Source organism: Nuphar pumila, chromosome 1, assembly GCF_984573655.1.
Source record: "Nuphar pumila chromosome 1, dmNupPumi1.hap1.1, whole genome shotgun sequence".
Lineage (NCBI taxonomy): Eukaryota > Viridiplantae > Streptophyta > Magnoliopsida > Nymphaeales > Nymphaeaceae > Nuphar > Nuphar pumila.
This window is the reverse complement of record NC_143249.1, coordinates 17,486,987-17,509,055: the sequence shown is the minus strand read 5'-3', so window position 1 is coordinate 17,509,055 and position 22,069 is coordinate 17,486,987. Positions and strand designations below refer to the sequence as shown.

Genomic DNA, 22,069 nt, shown 5'->3' with positions numbered 1-22,069 from the left:
TAGGTCTTCGGCAGGGGCGATGCCCTCTGTCGATTGGAGTTTTTCAGCAGGGGCGATGCCCCTGCCCCTGAGCACCCTTAGGTAGGCAGGGGCCTCGCCCCGGCCTCTTCTCCCTATCACAGGCAGGCAGGGCGGGCAAGGCCCTGCCTCCCTGCATCTCATCCAGTAGGGGCTTCGCCCCTGGCGCTCAGTTTTTCCAGCATTGGCAGGAGCATGGTTGCCAGTTGAGGAAGCGGGAGCGAGAAGCGGGAAGCGAGGCACTTTCAAAATTTTAAGAAGCGGGGAAGCGTGGGACCACTTAGGAGCAATTCGGGAAGTGTCTCGGAAGCGACCTAGGAAGCGTCTCGGAAGCGACCTAGGAAGCGTCTCGAAAGCGAGGGGGAAGCGAAAAAAATAAAAAAAAAAATAAAAAATAAAAAAAAAAATTGAAAAAAAACAGGGGAAGCGTGGGGGAAGAGAGGGGGCATTGTGGGGGAAGTGTGGGGGAAGCGTGGGGGAAGCGTGATGGGAAGCGCGCTTCCCATTAAAGGGAAGCACGTCCCCCATTAAAGGGAAACGCGTCCCCCATTAAAGGGAAACACGCTTCCCAAAAAAGGGGGACGCTTCCCCCCACGCTTCGGAAGCGCGACGTTCCGCGCTTCCCCTTTTAGCTAGGCGCTTCCGGTAACCCTGGGCAGGAGCGACGCCCCTTCTAGGCGCTCTCTCTCCTGCAGCGCAGGCAAGCGAAAAGGGCCCCAGCCCCTGCCTACTTTTTCGATTTTTCCTTTTTGCATACTAATGTGTTGCAGTTTTTCAGCAGGGGGGGCCCTGCCACTGTTATTTTCTGTCAGGCACACAGTGAGAGGGGTGGAGCTCCTATTACTATTTTTTTGAAGTGTTTATTAACTTTATTTACATATTTTAGTGTGTACTGCATACGATTTTGTGTTTAGTTTTCAGATTCACTTTTCTTTTCAATTTTCAAATATAATGGCGATTTCTAATGGCAGTGTCAATACAGTTGGTTCAAGTTCTAACTCTAAATTAAAAGTTTTTCAACCACTTTGGAGGCTTGTGACAAAAGGAATAAAAGCTAGTGGTGGTGGTGGTGGAAATGTGCAATTTCTTTGTAATCTATGTAAGACTGCTTTCACGTGTTCTTATACGCGTGTGAAAGCACATCTTTTGCATATTCGTGGTTGAGGAATTGGGTCATGTTCTAGGGTTGACAAAGACTTGTTAAAGCAATTAAAACAAGAACAAGAGGAAGCTGAAAAGAAGAAAATTGCAGAGATGAGAAGCGATTCGATTAATCTGCCTTTTGCTATTGCTAATGATGAACAAGAAGAGCTTTTGAAGAAAAAAAAGATGGAAGGTAATAAAACAATACAAGGGTCATTCAAAAACATGACAAGAGCAAAAATTGATAAAAAGATTGGTCGATTCTTTTACTCAAGCTCAATTCCTTTTAATGTAGCTAGAAGTCCATACTGAAAAGATATGATTACATCTTTGACTAATTGTAATTTGAGTAGTTATGTGCCTCCTAATTCAGAAAAATGAAGAACGGTCATTTTTGCAGAGGAAAAAAATAGAATTGAAGACTTGTTACTGACCCAAAAAATTGCATGGAAACGACATGGAGTGTCTATTGTTTCTGATGGGTGGACTGATATACAAAAGCGACCACTGATAAACTTCATTGCTTACTTATTTAATGGGCCAATCTTTTTGAAGATTGTTAATGCATCTGGGAATATAAAGATGTTGAATATTTAAAGAGATTATTTGTCAAAGTGATAAAAGAAGTTGATGAAGAAAGTGTGGTGCAAATCATTACTGACAGCGCTCCAATTTGCAGTCGTGTAGGAATGAATTTGGCAAGTGAAGATACGTATTCACATATTTTCTGGACTCCTTGTGCAACACACAGTTTAAATTTGGCACTTAAGAGTATATGCAATCCATCAAAAGATGATGCACATGCACGTGAGATGTGTTTATGGATTGAGGAAATAGAGCATGATCGAAATATTAGAAATTTTGTTGTAAACCATCATCATAGCCTTTCTATATTTAATAGACATTCTGATCTCAAGTTACTGAAAGTTGTTGAAACTCGTTTTGTTTCTCTCATTGTTATGATGAAAAGAATTAAGTAACTCAAGAATGCATTGATGATAATGGTGGTTGATCAAGATTGGGATTTTTATCATACTGAAGATGATGTTAAGGCTCAAGCTATCAAAAAATGCATCTGCGATGATTTTTTGTGGGATAAAATAACATATTTTGTTGAATTTTCAGAGCATTTGGGAAATGTTGAGAGAAGTTCACATAGATATACCCATGCTTCATAGAATTTACGAAATGTGGGACAATATGATTGAAAAAGTTCAAAGTATCAATTTTCAAACATGAGAAAAAAGATGTTGCACTTGATGATTCAGAATTTTACAATAATGTACATTCAGTTTTAGTGAGAAGATGGGATAAAAGCAATACACCTTTGCATTGCATGGCACACTCTCTCAATCCAAAATATTATGCAAAAAAATGGTTGACAGAAGGTCTTGGTCGTGTTTCTCCAAATGAAGATCCTGAGATATCAAGGAATAGAATGATATGTTTGGGAAGACTTTTTAATGATCCTCACATGTTTAAGGTTGTAAATAGTGAGTTTGAAAAGTTCTCTACTGGGAGATTTGATTCTTTAGCAGCACTTATAACAAGAGACGAGAAAGATCTCCTTAATTAGTGGGCAACATATGGATCAGAGACACCAAATCTGCAACGTCTTGCAATGAAGTTTTTATCCCAACCTGCTACATCATTGTGTTGTGAAAGAAATTAGAGTACATATGCTCAAATTCACAACATTAAAAGAAACAAACTCACTAGTAAAAAAGCAGAGGATTTGGTTTATGTTCACTCTAATCTACGATTAATTTTTCGTCGCACCAAAGATGAGTATAGGTACTTTTTTTTTTGTATTCAAAGTTCGTATTTAAATATTTGTATTCAAAGTTTGAAGTTAGATACTAAGTTAGTCATATTTTGATGCAGTTGTGGACCATCCAAGTATTGGGATGTAAATCCAGAAGATTTTGACTTGGAGGGAAAACATGATTTGCATACTCTCAACGTGGACTACCTCGATCCTATTCTTCCCTCTAATTCAGATGATGAGGCAGATTTATGATAAGTCTTGTTGTTATCACACTCACAAGCTTCTTTACGTGTAATATTTTGGTAAGTTTGTGTTGTTACTTCAATAGAATTATTTTTTTATTTTTGCTTTAAAATTTACAATCTTATTATATATATATATATATTTTAAATATATATATATAACCGTGTCCCCATGCCCAAAATTTTTGAAATTGCTCCGAACCCGTACCCGCACCCATGTGACATAGATGGCGACTTAGGCTCGGACTAAGTATTAAAGTGAGTGCATGCATGTGAATGAGAATATGCTTGTTGCAATTTTTAAACAACAGAGGCCAGTTGTAAGCAACAAGTATCAAGAATTTGCACTCAAAACAAAGCCAATCTGGCAAACTTTTGAGATAATATGAAGAAGAAAACATACCCCTACAGTTCCACCATATTCATTAAGGACAACAGCCATGTGAACCTTCCTGATTCTGAACTCTCTCAGCAAATTCCAAACAGACATTGATTCTGAGTTTTAAACATCAAATTATCAGTACAATTGCTAGAAATTGACAAGCATTGTTGGATAAACTAGGACCTAGATGATGCATTATAAAATGTGCTAGTCACTGTACAGTTTCTTTACCAAATGGGCTCATAGCTACTTGTTTTGCCCCATAAACTTCCCAAATAAATGTAAAAGATGAAATCTTCCAAGATAGTTGATTGAAGCACAAAAATTAGATGTTACAGGAACAATACATCCATCATGGAATTGCAAGATAACAATTACCAGGTACAAAAAATGCAGGTTTGTGAGCAATTTCTTCAACAGTTGAACTCTCAAGTAGGTCAGTCTACAAATCAAATAGATCTCATTGTTACAGTGAAACTCTGAAGAATAAACATGCACAGAAGAAAAAAAAACAAAGAAAGAAAAGCATGCAATGCAACAGAAATACTGCAACCTGTGAGGATAACATGGAATTACAAAAGCTAACCTTTTCAACATAATCAAGCATGTTCATCGCATAAGCAATACCAACAATATTGTCAACTCGCTGCTCAAAAACGGGCACCCTGGCAGTTTTAAGAGAACCTGTTTAGACAGAGGACATTGTGGTATAAATGCATATTAGTGAATAACATTTTTTAATTGGTTTTTATACCTGGAATATTGATGAGTTACCCATAAATTTCTGAACTCAATCAGAGTTGCACTAGCATCAATGGCAACAACATCAACAAGCGGAGTCATAACCTCTCGAACAAGTGTGTCTTTAATCTCTAGCACATTTTCAATCATATCCTGTAAAGAATTTAAATAGATGTGTATTGAATATGGATTAATAAAGATCCTAATTTATTTTAAGAAAACAATGTTTAGGATATACCCATCACTTAAGAAAATAGAATGTTCTTGACCATGCACCTTAATGCAAACAGAATGGCACAGAATGAACAATAATCGCTCCTTAAGCAATTAAAAAGATGGCAATTTCACTTAGCTATGTTGGTCACCCCACAAAGGTCTGAAATAAAATTCATAAAAAAATTCAACGAGTCAAACATGTGAGTTAATAATGCTAATAGATGTCTCCTACTTTTAAAATGATGAACTTACATTCAGATTATTTTTTCAGAAATTGATGCTAACTTTCAATAATAGGTGCCAATTTTCTTGCTGGATGTATGTCCACAATAAAATTCATGCTCAACGTCAACTTTATATTTATCAAAATGTCTTCTAACTGGAGATCTGAAGATCAGTTAAAGCCAGCAAGAATGGCAGTGTAACAATACCAACTTTCTAGAGGACTGCTAAGATGAACAAAAGACCTTGATAACTATGGATCTTGAAGAAATAATTCTGCACCACATGATAATCAAAAGGCTGCCTACCACCTAGATTACTAGATATCTTCCTCGATGTAATTGCAATCTCAACTAGCTGGTGTTTCAGTTACATAAGCACCTCATGGTCTTCATTAGTCTTCTTTCCACATCCAACAGGTGGTGAAACATAAATCGTCATGCTTGAAAGTCACAAGTGATCTTAGAAATTTGTTCAGTGAAAAGTGTAACACTGCCATCCAGCAGATGCTTAAATTAGTGATGGAGAATGAATTCTAACTGGATACTGCTGCAACTGATAAGCAGTGTGTGCACGCATGTGAGCCCAATTACACCATTCACATGCCCAACCCAACTTAAAAAAGGCCCAGTCTTGCACTAGGCAAAAATCGTGTCAGACTGTGGACCAACCCAGCCTGCTACAATGGGGCCAGATTTAGGGACCTGGCTTGATAAGAACCAAGCCAAGCTCAGTTGGGTCAAGACTTACCCAAGGATGACCAGGGCCTTGGGGTCTGTCTCCTGAGCCCCATCCAAGCCTGCAGTTATGGTGCGAAAATGGCAAAGCTATGATCATGTGGCATCCATAGTGACACTTATGGTGTATTGGGTTATACCATACTTGTTGGGCACTTTACCAAACTCTATTACAATAAGGAATTAGTTGACCCCTAGATGTGTTGGATTGTTCCCCTTTGACACATCATTCTCCTCTTTCTTCTCCAATAAACCACTCTTCTCGGTCTACTTTCATTCTTGTTTACTTTTTTGTTATAACTTAAAAAAGATGCAGAAAACCTCAAATAAATGTTGAAGTCGTAAACTTTGATCATGCATCAAGAAGGCACCAACTCCAATCATAATCTTGTTAGGCTTGTTTTCTTCAAAGGTTTGATGATTAAAACCTGTTATGATACCTCATCGATACTTAGAAGTACAAAGTCAAATCTACATTATATGTGTGCGTACACATAAAAAAATACAAAGTTAAATCTACACAATATGTAATATATAAAAACATATTGTATGATGGCTGAATTATGCATGGTTATTATATGCTTACACATTCAGTAATTTCATGCAACATGCTACACACAGAAATAGGGAGATCACACTCCTTTTTTTTGACATGCAGCTAGATTATGTGTAATTATTCCAACACATTTGACAATGAGTCAGGTAATTCAAAAAGATCTATATTTATCCATGGTTATAGGGTAACAAAAAGTTTTTATGCTCTCAAATGCTTTGAGAAGGTTAGAAGCAACTAAGAATAAACTTAAACAAGTTTATGATGCACATACACCCATGGTAAACAGGATATACTTGAAAGACCATGCATGGTAAACTTATCAACACTATTGGGTTTCACTGACATCACAATTTTAGTAGAAAATATAGATAGCTGCACATTCAGGTTCTAAATCATAAAATAGAAAGGAAAGAGAAGAACTAAAATGAGGAAGCCTGACTTATTTGGCCCAAAAGGCACAAACCTGCTCTTCTTCTTCAATAGCTCCACTCAATTCTGCACCTCGCAGCATTAGCTTTAACTCATCTTCAGTAACATATGGTTCACTATATGGAAAGATAGATCATGAGAAATCAGAAGGAATTCAATTCTATCACTAAAACACATAGGAGTATGAAAGAAAGATCTTGAGAGCAAAATTAATATTATTAATACTTAATACCATAGTCACAAATCACATTCTTAGGATATTTTTGACAAGCGAATCTCCCATTATATTTGAAAAAATGTATTTTCCTTGGGAAAATCTAGGCAAATAAAAATAAAAATGTAAAGATATTAAAAAGTTGATTGTTTTTATTTTAACGTTCATTCTTTGGATCCTTTGCATACGTTTGTATTTGAAACTATTGGTGTTTATGCTCCCTAATCGCTACTTTCTTCATTCTTCCCAATGAGAATAGTCACATATAAAAGAGATGAAAGAGGGGAGACCCTCCCTTAATCTTTAAAAAGCCCTTCACCCCCTTGGTTACACATAAAGGCAGCAGCCCACAGCCCATGAGATGTGGACAGCTTTTTTATATTTATGTTGTGTTCTGAAAAAAAGTCAAGTGAAGCTGAAAGACAATTTCACCTCATGAATAATATAATTTCTCAAGTTGATCTTATTACTTTTTTTCATGCAATAAATTCAAATTTGGTGATTTGTATATGTTGAATATGATTAAATCGCTTTTTGTTGTTTAATAATTTTATCCTATTCCTTCTGCAATATATTCAAAATATCATTGATACATGCAACTATGATTAACACCATACCTAAACCACACTGCAGTCATATATATATATATATATATATATATATATATATATATATATATATATATATATATATATATATATATATATATATATTAAAACCAAGTATTAAGACTGACAAATGGTGGAGCGTATATACTCAATAATATGATAATACAGGAACCTGCTATCCATAACAAATTTTGGTTGTGCAGTGTGCATCTGGTCAAGGGTACCTCAAGCAAACAATGTCATTTTCTTCTTATTATTTTCTTGTTTTGATCAGTTTGAGATGTCATACTTGATATATATAATTACTTCTACATGTGGAATAATTGCACGTTCTTATAATGTCTTAAACATAAGCATTTGCAATGAACAAAGTGGCTTAAGCATAATATACACTCTTTTTTCACCTAGTAGAGCACTGGACAGTTCATTCAATCTGCAACAGTCCTTGAATTTATCAACATGCAAGTTTGCTTCATGTATTCTTCGGCATCTTTTATTTTACACCCAATATTCAATAAGCTTCATATATTTCACATAAAGATCATGCTGCAAGCCTACCAGATATCTGGTAGAGCCCAAAATTATGAGGTAACAACCCTCTTGCGCACCCATAACTTGACAAATAATCTGTGAAGCCAGAACTTTGCCAGACAATAATCCAGCTAGGAAGAAACAGGACGAGATCGTCGCTTATCAGGGAACTGTTTCTGTGGGTCCCACTACTAACCTTAGGCATATGAATGGTTAATAAGCAGAGCTCAGACAGAGAAGGACAAGTTCACCCAGCAACTGACTTGATTGAAAGTATACTAAACCAGTGACGATGACAGCAAATTAGTGACAGAGGTGGCAAAATAGAAAATGTAGCCACTTGTTGATTATCATTTCTCAAGGCAGAAATCAAAGACAAAAACTCAAGGACAATATTACCAAGTATGAAGAGTACAAGTGATCAACCCATTGATAACTGTACTACGCCTTTGGTAAGTCCACATGAAGTTTAGACATATATAAACTGACGTACTTGGTTTGTCGAAAAAGCAACAGCAGATCATGTCAATGTAAGATACTCTGACATCTTCCATTGATCACCCATATCTTTCAATAATTAGAATTATAGGAAATAGGCAATTGGACTAGCCCCACCCTAGCAATTTTTCCATGTAGAAGAAAAGAAGAGTTCAGTTTAACAAAATTAAAGACTACCCGATCAACAAAGAAGCATTGCATTGCCCAAATAACTTGTATTTAAGGTAAACAGTAAGAACTGTCCAGATCACTTTCAGCAACTTCAATGAATTGCGAGTTACAATAATTCACCGACATAAATGACATATATTGTGATGGGCCATTGATGAAGTGTACAAACAATGATACAACAGTACTGGACTCTATGAAACCAAGAATTTCCAAACATTGCATGAACCATTGAACTCACGCTTGAAGGGGGTGCTTGGGACTGTTGATAGTTTTGTTAAACTCAAAACCTGATAGGATCATTGGCGATCCAAAAAGGATCAATTGAAAAAAAAAAAAGCATTATACGAGTTGGATTAAAGAGGCATAGCATAATATACTAATAATCCAAAGCACTAACATAAAACGATGACTGCTCATGAAAATTATAAAAGGCAGGACCAAGATATTGGAATCAACAACTTCAAAAGGACACACAGATATGAAGTAGATTTCTCAAATATAAGAAGAAAGCCCTTGTGCATTTGAAATGCAAGGCAATGGAAGAGAACTTTGTGAGCCTTTTGTTGAAATATTCCCTTCGAAGATTTGAAATGCATGACTAGCATGACCTAAGAAGTGGTGCATGACAAGCAGGAATGCATATATAAGAAAGAGTAGCCAAAGATGAGGACAGGTGGTAAAGCAAATACAGTTCATCTACACTCCATGCATGGAAGTGCATTTTGTTCTTACGTGCCATTGACATAAAAAAAAGAAAAATTCATATGGCAATAATTATTGCCAAATTTTTTTAATAGAACATGTATTCAAATTTATAGAAACACGATACATCAGTTACATTAGATGTAAAGAAAAAGGAAAAGAAGAGTCCATGTCCTTCACAATTGCAAACATTAACCATGTTCATTATTCTACACAATAGAATACAATGTTGAAGGAAAAGGGAAGAAAAAACCCTGAAGCCACAAAGGAAGATACAAGAGAAAACAAAGGCCAAAGAGGACAAACAAAAACCACGTAATAGTCTTATAGAGAAGAAATGAGTTCTGCATTAATGCAAACTGACAATTTTAGCTTATTATTTCCAAATGTACCATTTACCCCCATTCCAGAAGCATAAACAGGGTCTACATCTCTAAGGGTTAACAAGTTTCTTTCTACTAACAAAGTCATGAATTCACAAGTGTATGCATGGGTATATGTGTCAAAGACATGAATTGAAAGAAGTGTGTGATGTGTGCATGTGTTTGCACACACGCAAAAGCTAAGATTGATCATTAGTAGAATGTTTCTGCAATTTTTTTGTGTTAAAAAAAAAAGGAAATCCATAAGCATTTCAATATTATTATGGAACTTATACAAATCAAATGCAAGGAGTCACCATACTCGTTTGTGCCTCTTGTAAACAAATAAAATGGAAATATTTTCTAACATCAGCAACGTATGTAAAGCATATTTATCTAAATTTCACACCATACCAGTTTTGATACTGTACCTTCTACCTTTTAGACCTAGGATCTTCAACATGCCCACTGATAAAAAGGTCACCACCCTCCCCACAGGATAAAGGACCAGGGAAAGCCAAGCAACTGGCCTGACCTAGTAGCATTAGAAGGATGGATCAAAATTTCACATTAACAATATTTTAGATCTCACAATAGCTCATTACAGTTGAGTTTAACAAACATAAACCAGCACATTCCAATTAGAGAGATATCTTACCACAAATCTAGCAACATCAGTGGCATTATGAACTGCTATACTTTTTGGAGTAATTTCTGTGAGTAGTAAAATAGCAACCTGATTCATTCAAAAAAAAATACTGGAAGCATTAATTCGCTGAGCCAAATTTTAGATGTATGCACATACATGCATGCATGTGTATATACGCATTTATGCATGTAAAAAAAATGCACTACGTCATAGGAATTGCACTACAAAAATACAAAATTTTATAACTTGAACCCATGCAGTGCTTTGAAACGTTTGAGATCACCCTTATAACATCACATGCAAATCATTTGCATGATACTTATATCTATCAATGAACATTGTACACTTGACCAACCTATAAGCGAAATTAGTTGGGAACATAAAATACATGCATGGATTAACATGAATAGCATGGATTTTAAATGAAATAGTTAGTAGCAGCATGATGGCAGGCAAGTAAATAAATCTCATAGATAAATCAGATTTCCAAATACCTTATGTAAGAAAGATATAAGATAATGGAGAACAGAATCCAACATGTCTCTTTCAGGATTGCAAACTCAAACTATTCTAGCCAGCCAGTCCAACCACAGAAAGACTGGGAGGTCACGTTGGAGGAGCAAGAACATAAGAACTTGAATAAAAAAAATAGATAGCATTTGAGAGGAAATAAATAGACCAAAAAATAATACAATAACAGGCAAAAGGATGTGTGTGTGTATGCAATAAAGCAAACTAAATATGGTACGCGTACTTAGCAAAATGAAATCATACAAGTATATGTGATATAAATAAGCAAATCTATGTGCTTGCTATCCAGAATTTTTCAGCAATCATGTAAGTCGAAAGTGTTGATGAAATCAATGAATGACTTTGCTAATAAAATGTCTGAAAGGTTGTCTTTTTATTCTGATTGACTGATTGTAATTACTGATGAAGGGAATAGACATCGCAAATGAGGCACCTCAAATTTGTAGTAATAAGGGGTGATCAGCCACACTAGATTTATGTATGGTAATACACCATAGTGGCAGTTTTTCTCTATGCAAAGAACTCTCACCATCTAAATCTCACAAACTAGTGTAAGACTTACCATATTGATGATGCAGGCCGCTCTAGAACCTGTATCGGACTAATGAGAAATAGTGGCATATTAAAGAAAACATAAACCAAACCTCCTCTCCCCTCCTCTCCACTCTATGATTAGATACATGTGAACATGAGTAGAACAAGCTAAGGATCAAGTTGATAATTCTTTTTATATCACCCCTACAAGGGTCTTGAGCATCATACATGGCCTCCAATATAAAGAGCCTTAAACACTAGGAGAAAAGCGCCTAAAACTGACAAGATTATGTGAATAACGAAAATTGTGGTCATTTGGCTTTATTCTTTCTATACATAACCAAGGAAGCATCGAATCCATTGTCTTCCAATAGGAGCAATTGACTCTGGAATCCAATTTTTTCAATAGGTTCACCGTTCAACAGTTGATAAATAGATAGAGACTTATGCATGCTTTTTCTAGAATAGCAGCAGTACCTTGAACGGTACTTTCGAGGGTTTGACATAGCCCAATGTTGTACGTATCATACCGTATCCTTACTGTTTAGAATATTGATATGATACGCACTTGTATCGCGATACAAGTGCATATCGTAGTTGCATCATATGTATCATACGATACGTGTACGTATCGTACGATATAGGGTCAGCACTCTTAAAAAATGACCAAATCGTAAATTTTCAGTTTTGAGTTTTAAAGACCTCTTGAGGGCTGACTCCCTCATTTGTGTAAAAGTCATTAGATAGGTATCCACGCACCCTAGGACTTGTAAGAGCGATTTGGAGCCGATCCGTGCACAAGAAAGAGGGATTTTGCGGTTTGCTAAAGTAAAAGTGTATTTCCACCATTTTTTCACTCAAGAAAGTGGGTTAAGGTAAAAAATCTTTATTATAAGTAAAATTATAAAGTTACCCTCCAAAAAAATTTGTCTCGAGGGACATTTCCCCCCTACAACCCTCTACCAACTTACCGTAAAGTTGATTCCGCGAAAATTAAAAATTTATATCAAGGTAGAAATTAGGCTTCAAACTCTTCCAACAAAGATGTCATCAGATGATCCGGCATGGCAATGAGGCACTCAAGTAATAAGTGGAAACCAATTGAAAATCGAGTGCAACTATTGCCATAATATTTTTGTTTATGTAATTTGAAAGTATGTGTCTTGTGGCATGTTCTTAATTGCAAGATATTTAATATTTTACATTGTTCTTGTGAGATATGCATGCAATATTATCTTTGATTTTATATTAGTTGATGTTTGATGATGTCTTATGCAGCTCACAGAGACATAACTGCTTCATATGTGATTTTATGATTGTATTTTGTGTGATTCATCATTGTTTCATGTGATATGATTTTTTTATAATTTTTGCTAATTTTTTAAAAAATTTCTTGATTTTTTGGATTTTTTTTAAAAATTACGATATTTTACAATACGATACGGTCTTAATTTGGGCCCGACCGATACGGGTAATGATACGATACTTACAACCTTGATATAGCCAGATTTAATCAGCTTCCTGAGTAGTTTTCTTAGCTTTAACTCATGAAGTGGATGTAGTGGGTCAAGTAGCGGGACAAGTGTCAAGTGTTGAGCCATTGAGATAGCATGTGAAGAGTCTAGAGGGAGGTTATACGAGTTATGAGTTATGTGTGTTAAGACATACAAGTAGTGTAAATAGTGGTGCATGTCATTAGTAGTCATTAGTAAGTCATTAAGATGAAATTTCGTAGTTAGAGATGCGGCCCATAAAAGGAAGGCCAAAAGTCATCGTGTATGCATGAGAAGTGTGCATAAAGGAGCCCTAACTCTATATATACCTATGGGCTATGTAATTTGAGTATGAGTAAAGAGTATTATTCAATAAATTGACGTTTTTGAGTGTTTATCTCTCTTAAGCCTTTCCTTTGTGAGCGTGAGAGCTAATAGATTTAGGTATCTATAGGTTAAACAAAGTTTTCTTGCACAAGAAGAAAATAGGAGAGGATAAGAGAGGGCTGGCCTCCAATTCACATTTCTCAATGTGGGAATGTGTGATCTCCTTTCTATTTTATATTAGCAATATTGAGAAATTACAACAATGCCCCCAAAACATAATACATGGTGTACATAACTGATAGGGGCAGTAAAAACCAAGGTTGTTTGTATCGTACCGTATTGTACAATGTGGTATGATATAGGTGTGGTGCACTTAAAAAATGCCTGAAACATAATTTTTTCATTTTTGGGTTATAAAGACCTCTTGAGGGCCAACTCCCTCATTTATGTAGAGGCTATTAGAGAGGTATCCAAGCACCATAGGACTCGTGAGAGCGATTTAGGGGTCGATCCGTGTGCAAGAGAGAGGGCTTTTGCGATTTCATCAGGAGTGCATTTTCACCATTTTTCCACTCAAAGAAGTAGGTTAAGGTAAAAAAAACCCTCTTATTTGCTTCTTATTGAGCTTTTTTGAGAGAAGATGTCATCAAATGATTTGGCATGGCAACAGGGCACTCGAATAATGAGTGAAAACGGGTTGAAAACCGAGTTCAACTATTGTCATGTTGTTATTTCGGGTGGTATCTCTCTGTTGAAGCATCATTTAGCTTAGACACATTTAAATGTTGCGACCTGCACGTCAAGGACTCTGTTGGATGCCGTGAAATGGCAATGCCAGCAATTACTTACTGGTTTTAGAGAAAAAAGACAAGAAAATTAGATGAGTAAAGCAGAAATGGGGTATGTGCAGCCCTAGAAAGACGAAGATGAGCTCCCTACTTCTGATCCGCGTAGCATCAGAAGTAAGAAGTTCTGCAGCAAAGGGAAAAGGTGTGGTTGGTACCAGTAGTAGTGTCGCGAGCACAAAAAGAAAATGAGGAGAAAGAGGAGTAGGAGAGAGTTTTATGAGAGGAGGTAGAGCTAGAGGCTCTATTAGGAGTTTTTCCCTCCTACGACTGCCCCTGGGGCTCAACCCAACATTCGTACTACTATGACTCCTTAGCATTTAGTCGAACAAGTGAATGTCATGGTTAGGAGATGGTTTTATGATGTTTGCATTCCATTCAATGCGGCGAATTCATTTCATTTTCATGCCATGACAGATGTCATAACTATTGGATGTAGATGGGTCTTTAAAATTAAAACTAAAAGTGATGGGTCATTAGAACGTTATAAAGCTAGGTTGGTAGCCAAAGGATATGCTCAAGAGTACAGAATAGACTATGAAGAAACCTTCGCTCCCGTAGCTAGAATGACTAGTGTTAGGACTCTTATTGCGGTTGCATCCGTTAAAAAATGGCCTATCTATCAATTGGATGTTAAGAACGCATTTCTTAATGGTGAACTAAGTGAAGAGGTCTACATGGATCCTCCACCAGGAGTATCTATTGGTGAAAACAAAATTCTTAAACTAAAAAAGACACTTTATGGGTTAAAACAAGCTCCAAAGGCTTGGCATGATAGATTTAGCAATGTAATGACTAGCCTAAATTTTCGTTCATGTTATACTGACACTGCGTTATTTGTGAAAAGTGCAGGGTCCTCTGTAGTTATTCTACTACTATATGTTGATGATATGATCATCACTGGAAGTGATGAGCAAGGAATCCATGATATTAAGAAAATTTTAAAAGAACATTTTGACATGTCTGACCTTGGTTTCTTAAGATATTTTTTAGGTATTGAAGTTGCATATTCACCCTGACGGTATATTCTATCACAAATGAAACTTGCTGCTGACATTTGTTCCAAGTCTGGAATTTCGGATGATAAGAAGACAGAAACCCTTGAGGTTATCAATGCAAAGCTAAGGCTGGAAGATGGGACACTTCTTGAGAATCCTACTCCCTACCGTCAACTCGTTGGGTCTTTGACATACTTATCCATCACTCGGCCAGACATAGCTCATGCAGTTGACTCCGTCAGTCAGTTTCAACATGCACCTACAACTGTGCACATGAGTGCAATCTTAAGGATTGTCAGATACATTAAAAACACCATAACTAAGGGAGTTTTTCTTTCCTCCTCATCATCCCTTGATTTAATTGCTTATACAGATGCTGATTAGGGAGGAAATCCCAATGATAGAGTCTCAACCACTGGTTTTTGTGTTTTCTTAGGTGACTATGATTTCTTGGAGATGCAAGAAGCAGCATAAAGTATCATTGTCCTCAACTGAAGCAGAATATCGAGCAATGGCCACTACAACCATGGAGCTTGTGTGGCTTAGAAGTCTCCTCTGTGATATGGGCATCGTTATCTCAATTCCTTCGAAGATGCGTTGCGATAACAAGAGTGTTATCTATATTGCAAGCAACCACACCTTCCATGAGCGTACTAAACACATTGAGATGGATTGCCACTATGTTCGAGATGAATACCTAAAAGGAACCATAGCACTGCCCTACGTCACATCCGAGTACCAGTTGGCGGACTTCTTCACCAAAGCTCTTGCTGCTCCTCGTTTCATGTTTCTTCTCAACAAGCTTTCTGTTGTATCCCCGTAAAGCTTGAGGGAGGGTGTTAAAATATATGTAATACATATATTTATATATATATATATAAATATATTTAACAGTCACTACCCGATAAGGGGTAGTTTTGTAATCTCGCCCAATAGGGGCATTTTAGACTTTTTCCTTTTCTTCATTTTCCCTTTTTCCTTTTTCTATTTTTTCCTTATTTCTTTTTTTCTTTTTTGTTTCTTTTTGTGCATTTAATGCACAGCCATTGGGGGCCCCAACAAAGAGTCGTTGGGCCCCCAACGGTCACAATTGTGACTGTTGGGAGCCCAACGACTCCTTGTTGTGACTCCCAATGGTCCCTCTCTCTTGCTTTTCTCTAACTCTCCCTCACTCCTCTCTTGCCTATAAATAAGTGGGGGTCTCCCCCTTTGTAATGTGTGGTTTCTTCAAGCCCTTTAGTGCATTTATAAGATTTTATGCTTTCTAGCCATTATTGGCTTTTGTGTATGTCCTCTTTTGGACTTGTTCTTTGATTTCTATGTGTGAATGTCCATTGTAGGACATACATTTCTTTTCCGCATATTTCATTACAGCATTATGGCAGATGGATGGACAGACAAAAAGTTGAAGACTTTGATAAATTTTCTTGTCTATTGCCCAAAAGTAACCATGTTTTCAAAATCAATTGATTTGTTTGATATGCCAAAAACAACAAATGTATTGTTGAAGGTTTTGTAGAAGAGGTTCAGCCTCAGAACATTGTATAGTTCATTACAGTGAATTATAGAGCAGCAAGTAAAGAACTGGCAAAAAGTTATGGGTCATTCTTTTGGACCCTGTGTGCTTCACATTACATAGACCTCAAGCTTAAGGACATTAGCAGCATGGATGAAATACGATATACAGTTAAATGTTGTCAAGAAATTACAAAATTTATTTATAATCATGCATGGGTTTTGACTTTTGAGCTTAATGAGGAAGTATACTAGTAAAGTTGAGTTGATTCGTAGAGCAGTAGAAGATTTGCTACGAATTTTTCAACAGTGCAGAGTATTGTAAAGAATAGAAGTGCACTTAAAAAGATGTTATCTCCAAACGAGTGGAATGCATATCCCCATTCCCAAAAAAGAAAGCTAAGAGAAACTATAGATATTGTATTTAGAAGTGAATTTTGGGATTCATGTGTTAAGTTGTTAAGAATAAGTATACCTTTGGTGAAGGTGCTTCGATTGGTTGACAGCGAAGACAGACCAGCTATGGGTTATCTTTATGAGGCCATGAATAAGGCAAAAGAGGTTATTAGATATCATTTAAATGAAAAGAAAAAATTGTATTTGCCTATATGGAACATCATTGACCATAGGTGGACTGGCAGCTTCATCAACTTCTTCATATTGCAGCGTATTATTTAAATCATGTATTTAGATACTCTCGTACATTTAAGATGGACAGGGAAATCAACAAGGGTCTCTTGGATTGCATTGAAAGGTTGAACCCTGATTATGGCAATAAAGATAAGATTCATAAGAAAATGAAAATTTACGACAATGCATTATATGATATGGGGAGTCCTGCAGCAATTCGAAACTCTACCACGATGCGCCCAGGTAATTTATTTGTCTATTTCAATTTTAATTTCATATTGTTATTTAGTTATGATATTTTTTATAATCGTATAATTTGTATCAGTTATTGTCTTATTGATTTCTCGTTTTCTTATTTTTTCATACATGTGGTGGACTAGGTTTAGAAGTGATGTTTCAAACCTAAGAGCTTTTGTTATTCGCATCCTAAGTCAAACATGTAGTGCAAGTGGATGTGAAAGAAATTGGAGTGTCTTTGAGCAAATTCATACAAAGCAAAAAAACATATTAGAGCATAAAAGGCTCAATGACCTCGTGTACATTCGCTACAACCTACGACTAAGGCAAAGGTAATTTTAAAATTATAAAGTTTATTTGTCATATTCATGTGTTATTTAATATTTTTTATGCATACAAAACTCAACTATTTTAAATTTTCATGTTATCTTTTTAGGCAAATACAAAAGTTGTTATCAAAGAGGCAAAAAGAACAATTTGATCTCATCAATTTAGAGAACTTCGATGTATTGGATGAATGGGTTCAAGAAGAAGCAGACCTCCTAAATGAAGAGGACATTCACTGGATAAACATGGAGGGAGCTCAGGACATAGATGACGAAGACCCCGCACATATTAAAGATGATTTGAATGTCAAAAAAGGAGAAGAAGAAGATGATGAAGATAATGATGACTGATGGTATACTTCTTAAAAACTTTGTTGTGTATTGAAATTTGTAACCGTTAAGCATTCATGAACTTGGTTTTTTTGCTTTTTGATGAATCTTGTGGCATGTTTTTACTTTTTAATTGAAGATATTACTATTGTTCTTATGAGATTTGATGATTGATAATGTGTTATGTAGCTCATAGAGACATAAATGATTCACATGTGATTTTATGGTTGAATTTTGTGCATTTTATCATTGTTTTGTGTGTTATGATTTTTAGAATTTTTGCCATTTTTCTGATTTTTTATGATTTTTTTAGAATGTTTAACTTTTTTTTTCAAAATTTACGATTTTTTACAATATGATATGATACGATGCATATCTTATTTTGGGCCCGAGCGATATGGGTTACGATTCGATACATACAACCTTGGTAAAAACATAAAAAAATATTAATAAAACACAGCAGCACACGCATAATAACAACAGTGGATCTGGGTCTGGATTATAATCAATATGAACCAATAAAGTCCCAATCACGTCTCAATAGCCTCCCTCAAGTTGTACATGGTCTTCACCATGGACAACTTGTTCTTTAGATATCAAAATCTTAATCTTTGTACTGTTAGACCATTAGTAAATAAATCCGCTATTCGATTTTTTGTTCTCACAAATCTGGCCTCCAACTCCCCATCCTCAATCTTTTATCTGATAAAGTTTTGATCGATCTCTATATGCTTTGGTTTACCATGTTGAACCAGATTTAATGATATCCTAATTACGCTTTGATTATCATAAAATAATATTGACCTTTGCACATTTTCTCCCAACTCATTCAAAAGAAAGCTAATCCAAGTTAATTCTGAAGTGATTGTTTTCATAGCCCTATATTCAGCTTCAGCACTTAACCTGGCAACAGCTCTTTGTTTCCGAGTACTACAAGAAACTAAGTTTTTGCCAATAAAAACACGATTGATGATGCATGAAATGCATATCATTTTATAGGATATTCATGTATTTTTACGTGTTTTAAAGGTTTAGAACTCATGTATTGATGTATTTAGGTTCAAAGAGCTCACGGTTCGAATTTCACTTAAATCAGAGTTAAAATGAGAAAGATAGAGCATTTTTAAGTTTTTGGAGCAGTTTTCGAGGCAAATCGGATCCAAATCCGACCCACTAGCCTACTTTTGGATCATGGACCAGCTTGTAAATGTTCTAATTCAGTCCACACGTGATCCAAGGTCCAAATGATAAAAAAATTCAGAAAACCCCATCAGGAAGTGGCGCCTAGCAATTATTTTTATTTTAAACCTGTTTTTGAATTTGCAAAAGTTTGTATAGGTTTAAATAGTTTTTGAAAAACCCTAGCAGGAGAACTGACGCCCCTCCCTTCCTCTCTTCATCTCTAATGTCATCTCTTGTTGATTCCTATCTTTCCCCCAACTTTCACACTCGATCTGCCACTTTGTGAACATCTTCCTTCTCAACGCCCACTTTGTGTCTCTTCCCTCTTCTTTACTTCGTATGCATTATCCATTGTTGTGACTTACTTTGTTTTTATTGTTGTGTTTTTGCAGGTTGCAATCATACAAATAGCACCTTCAACTCGGATTCGGCTTGCCGTCTACCATCGCTGAGGCTTGGCCGTGAACCCTCTTCAACCGCGCCTCATTCTTTGCTTCCACCACGTGTCTTCCCCTTCGTATCTTGGGAGCTACTTTGAAGCAGCAGCTAGCAGAGGTGCAGCAGCAACACCAAAGTCGTGTGGGGGTCGTGCTTCACCAAAGATCGCTCTCTTCCTTCCCTTACATTCGTCGGATCGCCCTTGAGGTTGGTCTTCTTCACCCCTTTCTTCTAGTTAGATCGAGTCAGCCCTTATGTGTAGTGCTTTGGTCCAGTCATAGGTCTGTTTTACAATTTTTGTCAGCCACAAATATATTTGTTTTATTGTTTTACAGCATTAGGAATCGTGTTCTTGCTTCTGCAAGAACCGATTTCAATTAGTTTAGTCGATTGCATCAAAATTGCTATCTTCAAAATAAAAATCGGTTAATTCGTTGATTATGTACATACTGTAGACTGTTAAAAAAAAAATTAGAGTTGATTGTATTCTGTATTTTGGCAAGTCTGATAGTGATTTGCAGCACTAGATCCGACCAGCAATGAGATTCGGTGAGATTGGTTAGTGTTGTAGTTGCACATCAGCCAGGTAGAGTATATCAAAATTAGGTAGTCGTTATGTTAATGATTAACCAATATTAGTTAATACTAATTTTATTAATCATGAGTATGATATTTCACAGTTTGTTTAACAATAGCTTAATGTAGGTATTACGTTTATTAGATGGCTACTTAGCTAAAATTAACATAGCTAAAATGTTAGGTATGCTAGATTAATTATTTTTTTATAAATCGAGTAGCTTAGATTCTTTTCATTTTTAGTTCTATGGCATTACTAATTTGTAATTAATATAATTAGATTAGGTTACTTTGCTTTAGACTTAGGATAATATAAACTTTTACAATCACGTCATTAGGTTAGCATATAGGTTGGGCGTGTAGTTTTAGTATTCGTTGATTTTAAATTAGGTCCCTTTGGAAAACTCGTGCAGGTGGTATTTAAGGTAATAGTTGACATTTTTCTTAGGATCCATTTGATTTCCAATTTCAATTATTAGGTTAGATTCTACACTTGAATTGTTTACATTATTTCCAGCTTTGTCTTGATTTATTTAGGTAAGGTTATTAATTAGGCTTTTCAAAACCGTGTAGCATGTGTTATGTAAGTCTTTTGATTACTTTATTTAGCTTTAGGTAAATTCCATTTTTTGCATTGATAGGTTGGTTATTAGATTGTAATGATTTGTTTCAATTTTAGTAAGTATTAATAGTAGTAGATTTCTAATGGTAACTAGTGTATCTTTGCATTTTGTTTTTGGTAATAATTGACTTGCTTAGATTTTGTAAAAATCGTGTTAGGTTTAGGTAAGTTCTTAATTTTAATTTCTTGTGTTTCATACTTTATTGGATTTGCTTTGATTAGGGTAATTATTCCTTTTGGTAATTAATTTAGGAAATCTTAGCTTTAGTTAGACGTTTTGCATTTGTATCATTTATCCCTTGCATTTTTCATGTTAGCTTTGATTTTTGAATATTAATGAATTACTTCCTTAAGTAGTAAGTTGAATCAGCCATAGTAGGGTCCACCTAGTGGGCGTGAGCCTCTAAGCCTAAAGCAAATTCAAAACCGCCCCTTAGTGCCCTAATTAGGTCAATTAACCCTAGTTAGATTTAAGTTAGTTTTTAACTTTAAGTTCAAGTTAGTTTTAAATTCGATTTTTTAAAAGGTAAGTAGCTAGTTTACTTTAAGTAAATGCATTAGATTAGTTATTTTCTTTACTGTAGACATTCTAATCTGAATTTATGCTTTAGCTTAAGTTAGTTTAGTTAATCGTGTATATTTAAGCATTATTTTAGAATTAAGCTTGTTATTTCTTCAAGTAACTTAGGTTTTGGTTGTAGAGTTAATTTTCGTAGTATAATTCGGTTTGTTTACTGTAGTTTAGCAGTGCTAGAGTTTGTATGTCAGTTATTGCATGTGTTTCAATCTAACAGTGCATGAATTAAATTATTGCATGTGAATAGGGAATTAAACTTTTGAACCGGAATTTGCCGCATATTGTACTCATCATTTTATGTACATTTTTTCTGAAATTTTCTGAAAAATCAATTCTATTATATTCATTTGTGTGTTGACTGTCAACTGACCAAAAATTAGCTCAATTAGAGTTGATTTGGTCTGATTTTTAAGCGTTTTCCAAAAACAGGTTTTTCGAGTTTTTAAATTTCGGAATAAGCAGTTTCCAAATAAAAATCGAATTTGAAACGCTTATATCCGGAGCTTCTGGATGAATTTTTCAACTCTGTAAAATCTGACAGATTCTTGAATGTGTCAAAAATAGAACAGAACAAATTTCAGTAATTTTGGACTTTGTTTGCCCCTCCAAACAGTCTGTTTTCAAAAACCTGTCAGAATTCAATTTTGCATTATATTGAGGGCAAAACAATCATTTTGCTAATTAGTTAGTTTTTTATAGTTTTTCTTGTTTTTCTGCGT

General features: G+C 35.6%; 1 protein-coding gene across 1 annotated transcript in view; it reads right to left on the bottom strand.

Annotated features, from left to right (window-relative positions):
* The window catches only part of LOC149848175 (DUF21 domain-containing protein At1g55930, chloroplastic-like), an 87,776-nt gene that overhangs the window by 45,743 nt on the left and 19,964 nt on the right, over positions 1 to 22,069 (bottom strand). Inside the window, exons 4-10 of the mRNA XM_089981681.1 lie at positions 10,199 to 10,276; positions 9,972 to 10,075; positions 6,489 to 6,570; positions 4,308 to 4,447; positions 4,140 to 4,218; positions 3,932 to 3,995; positions 3,575 to 3,666 (exon numbers count right to left, since the gene is read on the bottom strand). Of these exons, the coding sequence (XP_089837807.1) occupies positions 3,575 to 3,666; positions 3,932 to 3,995; positions 4,140 to 4,218; positions 4,308 to 4,447; positions 6,489 to 6,570; positions 9,972 to 10,075; positions 10,199 to 10,276 (639 nt within the window). The remainder of the gene's footprint in view (positions 1 to 3,574; positions 3,667 to 3,931; positions 3,996 to 4,139; positions 4,219 to 4,307; positions 4,448 to 6,488; positions 6,571 to 9,971; positions 10,076 to 10,198; positions 10,277 to 22,069) is intronic.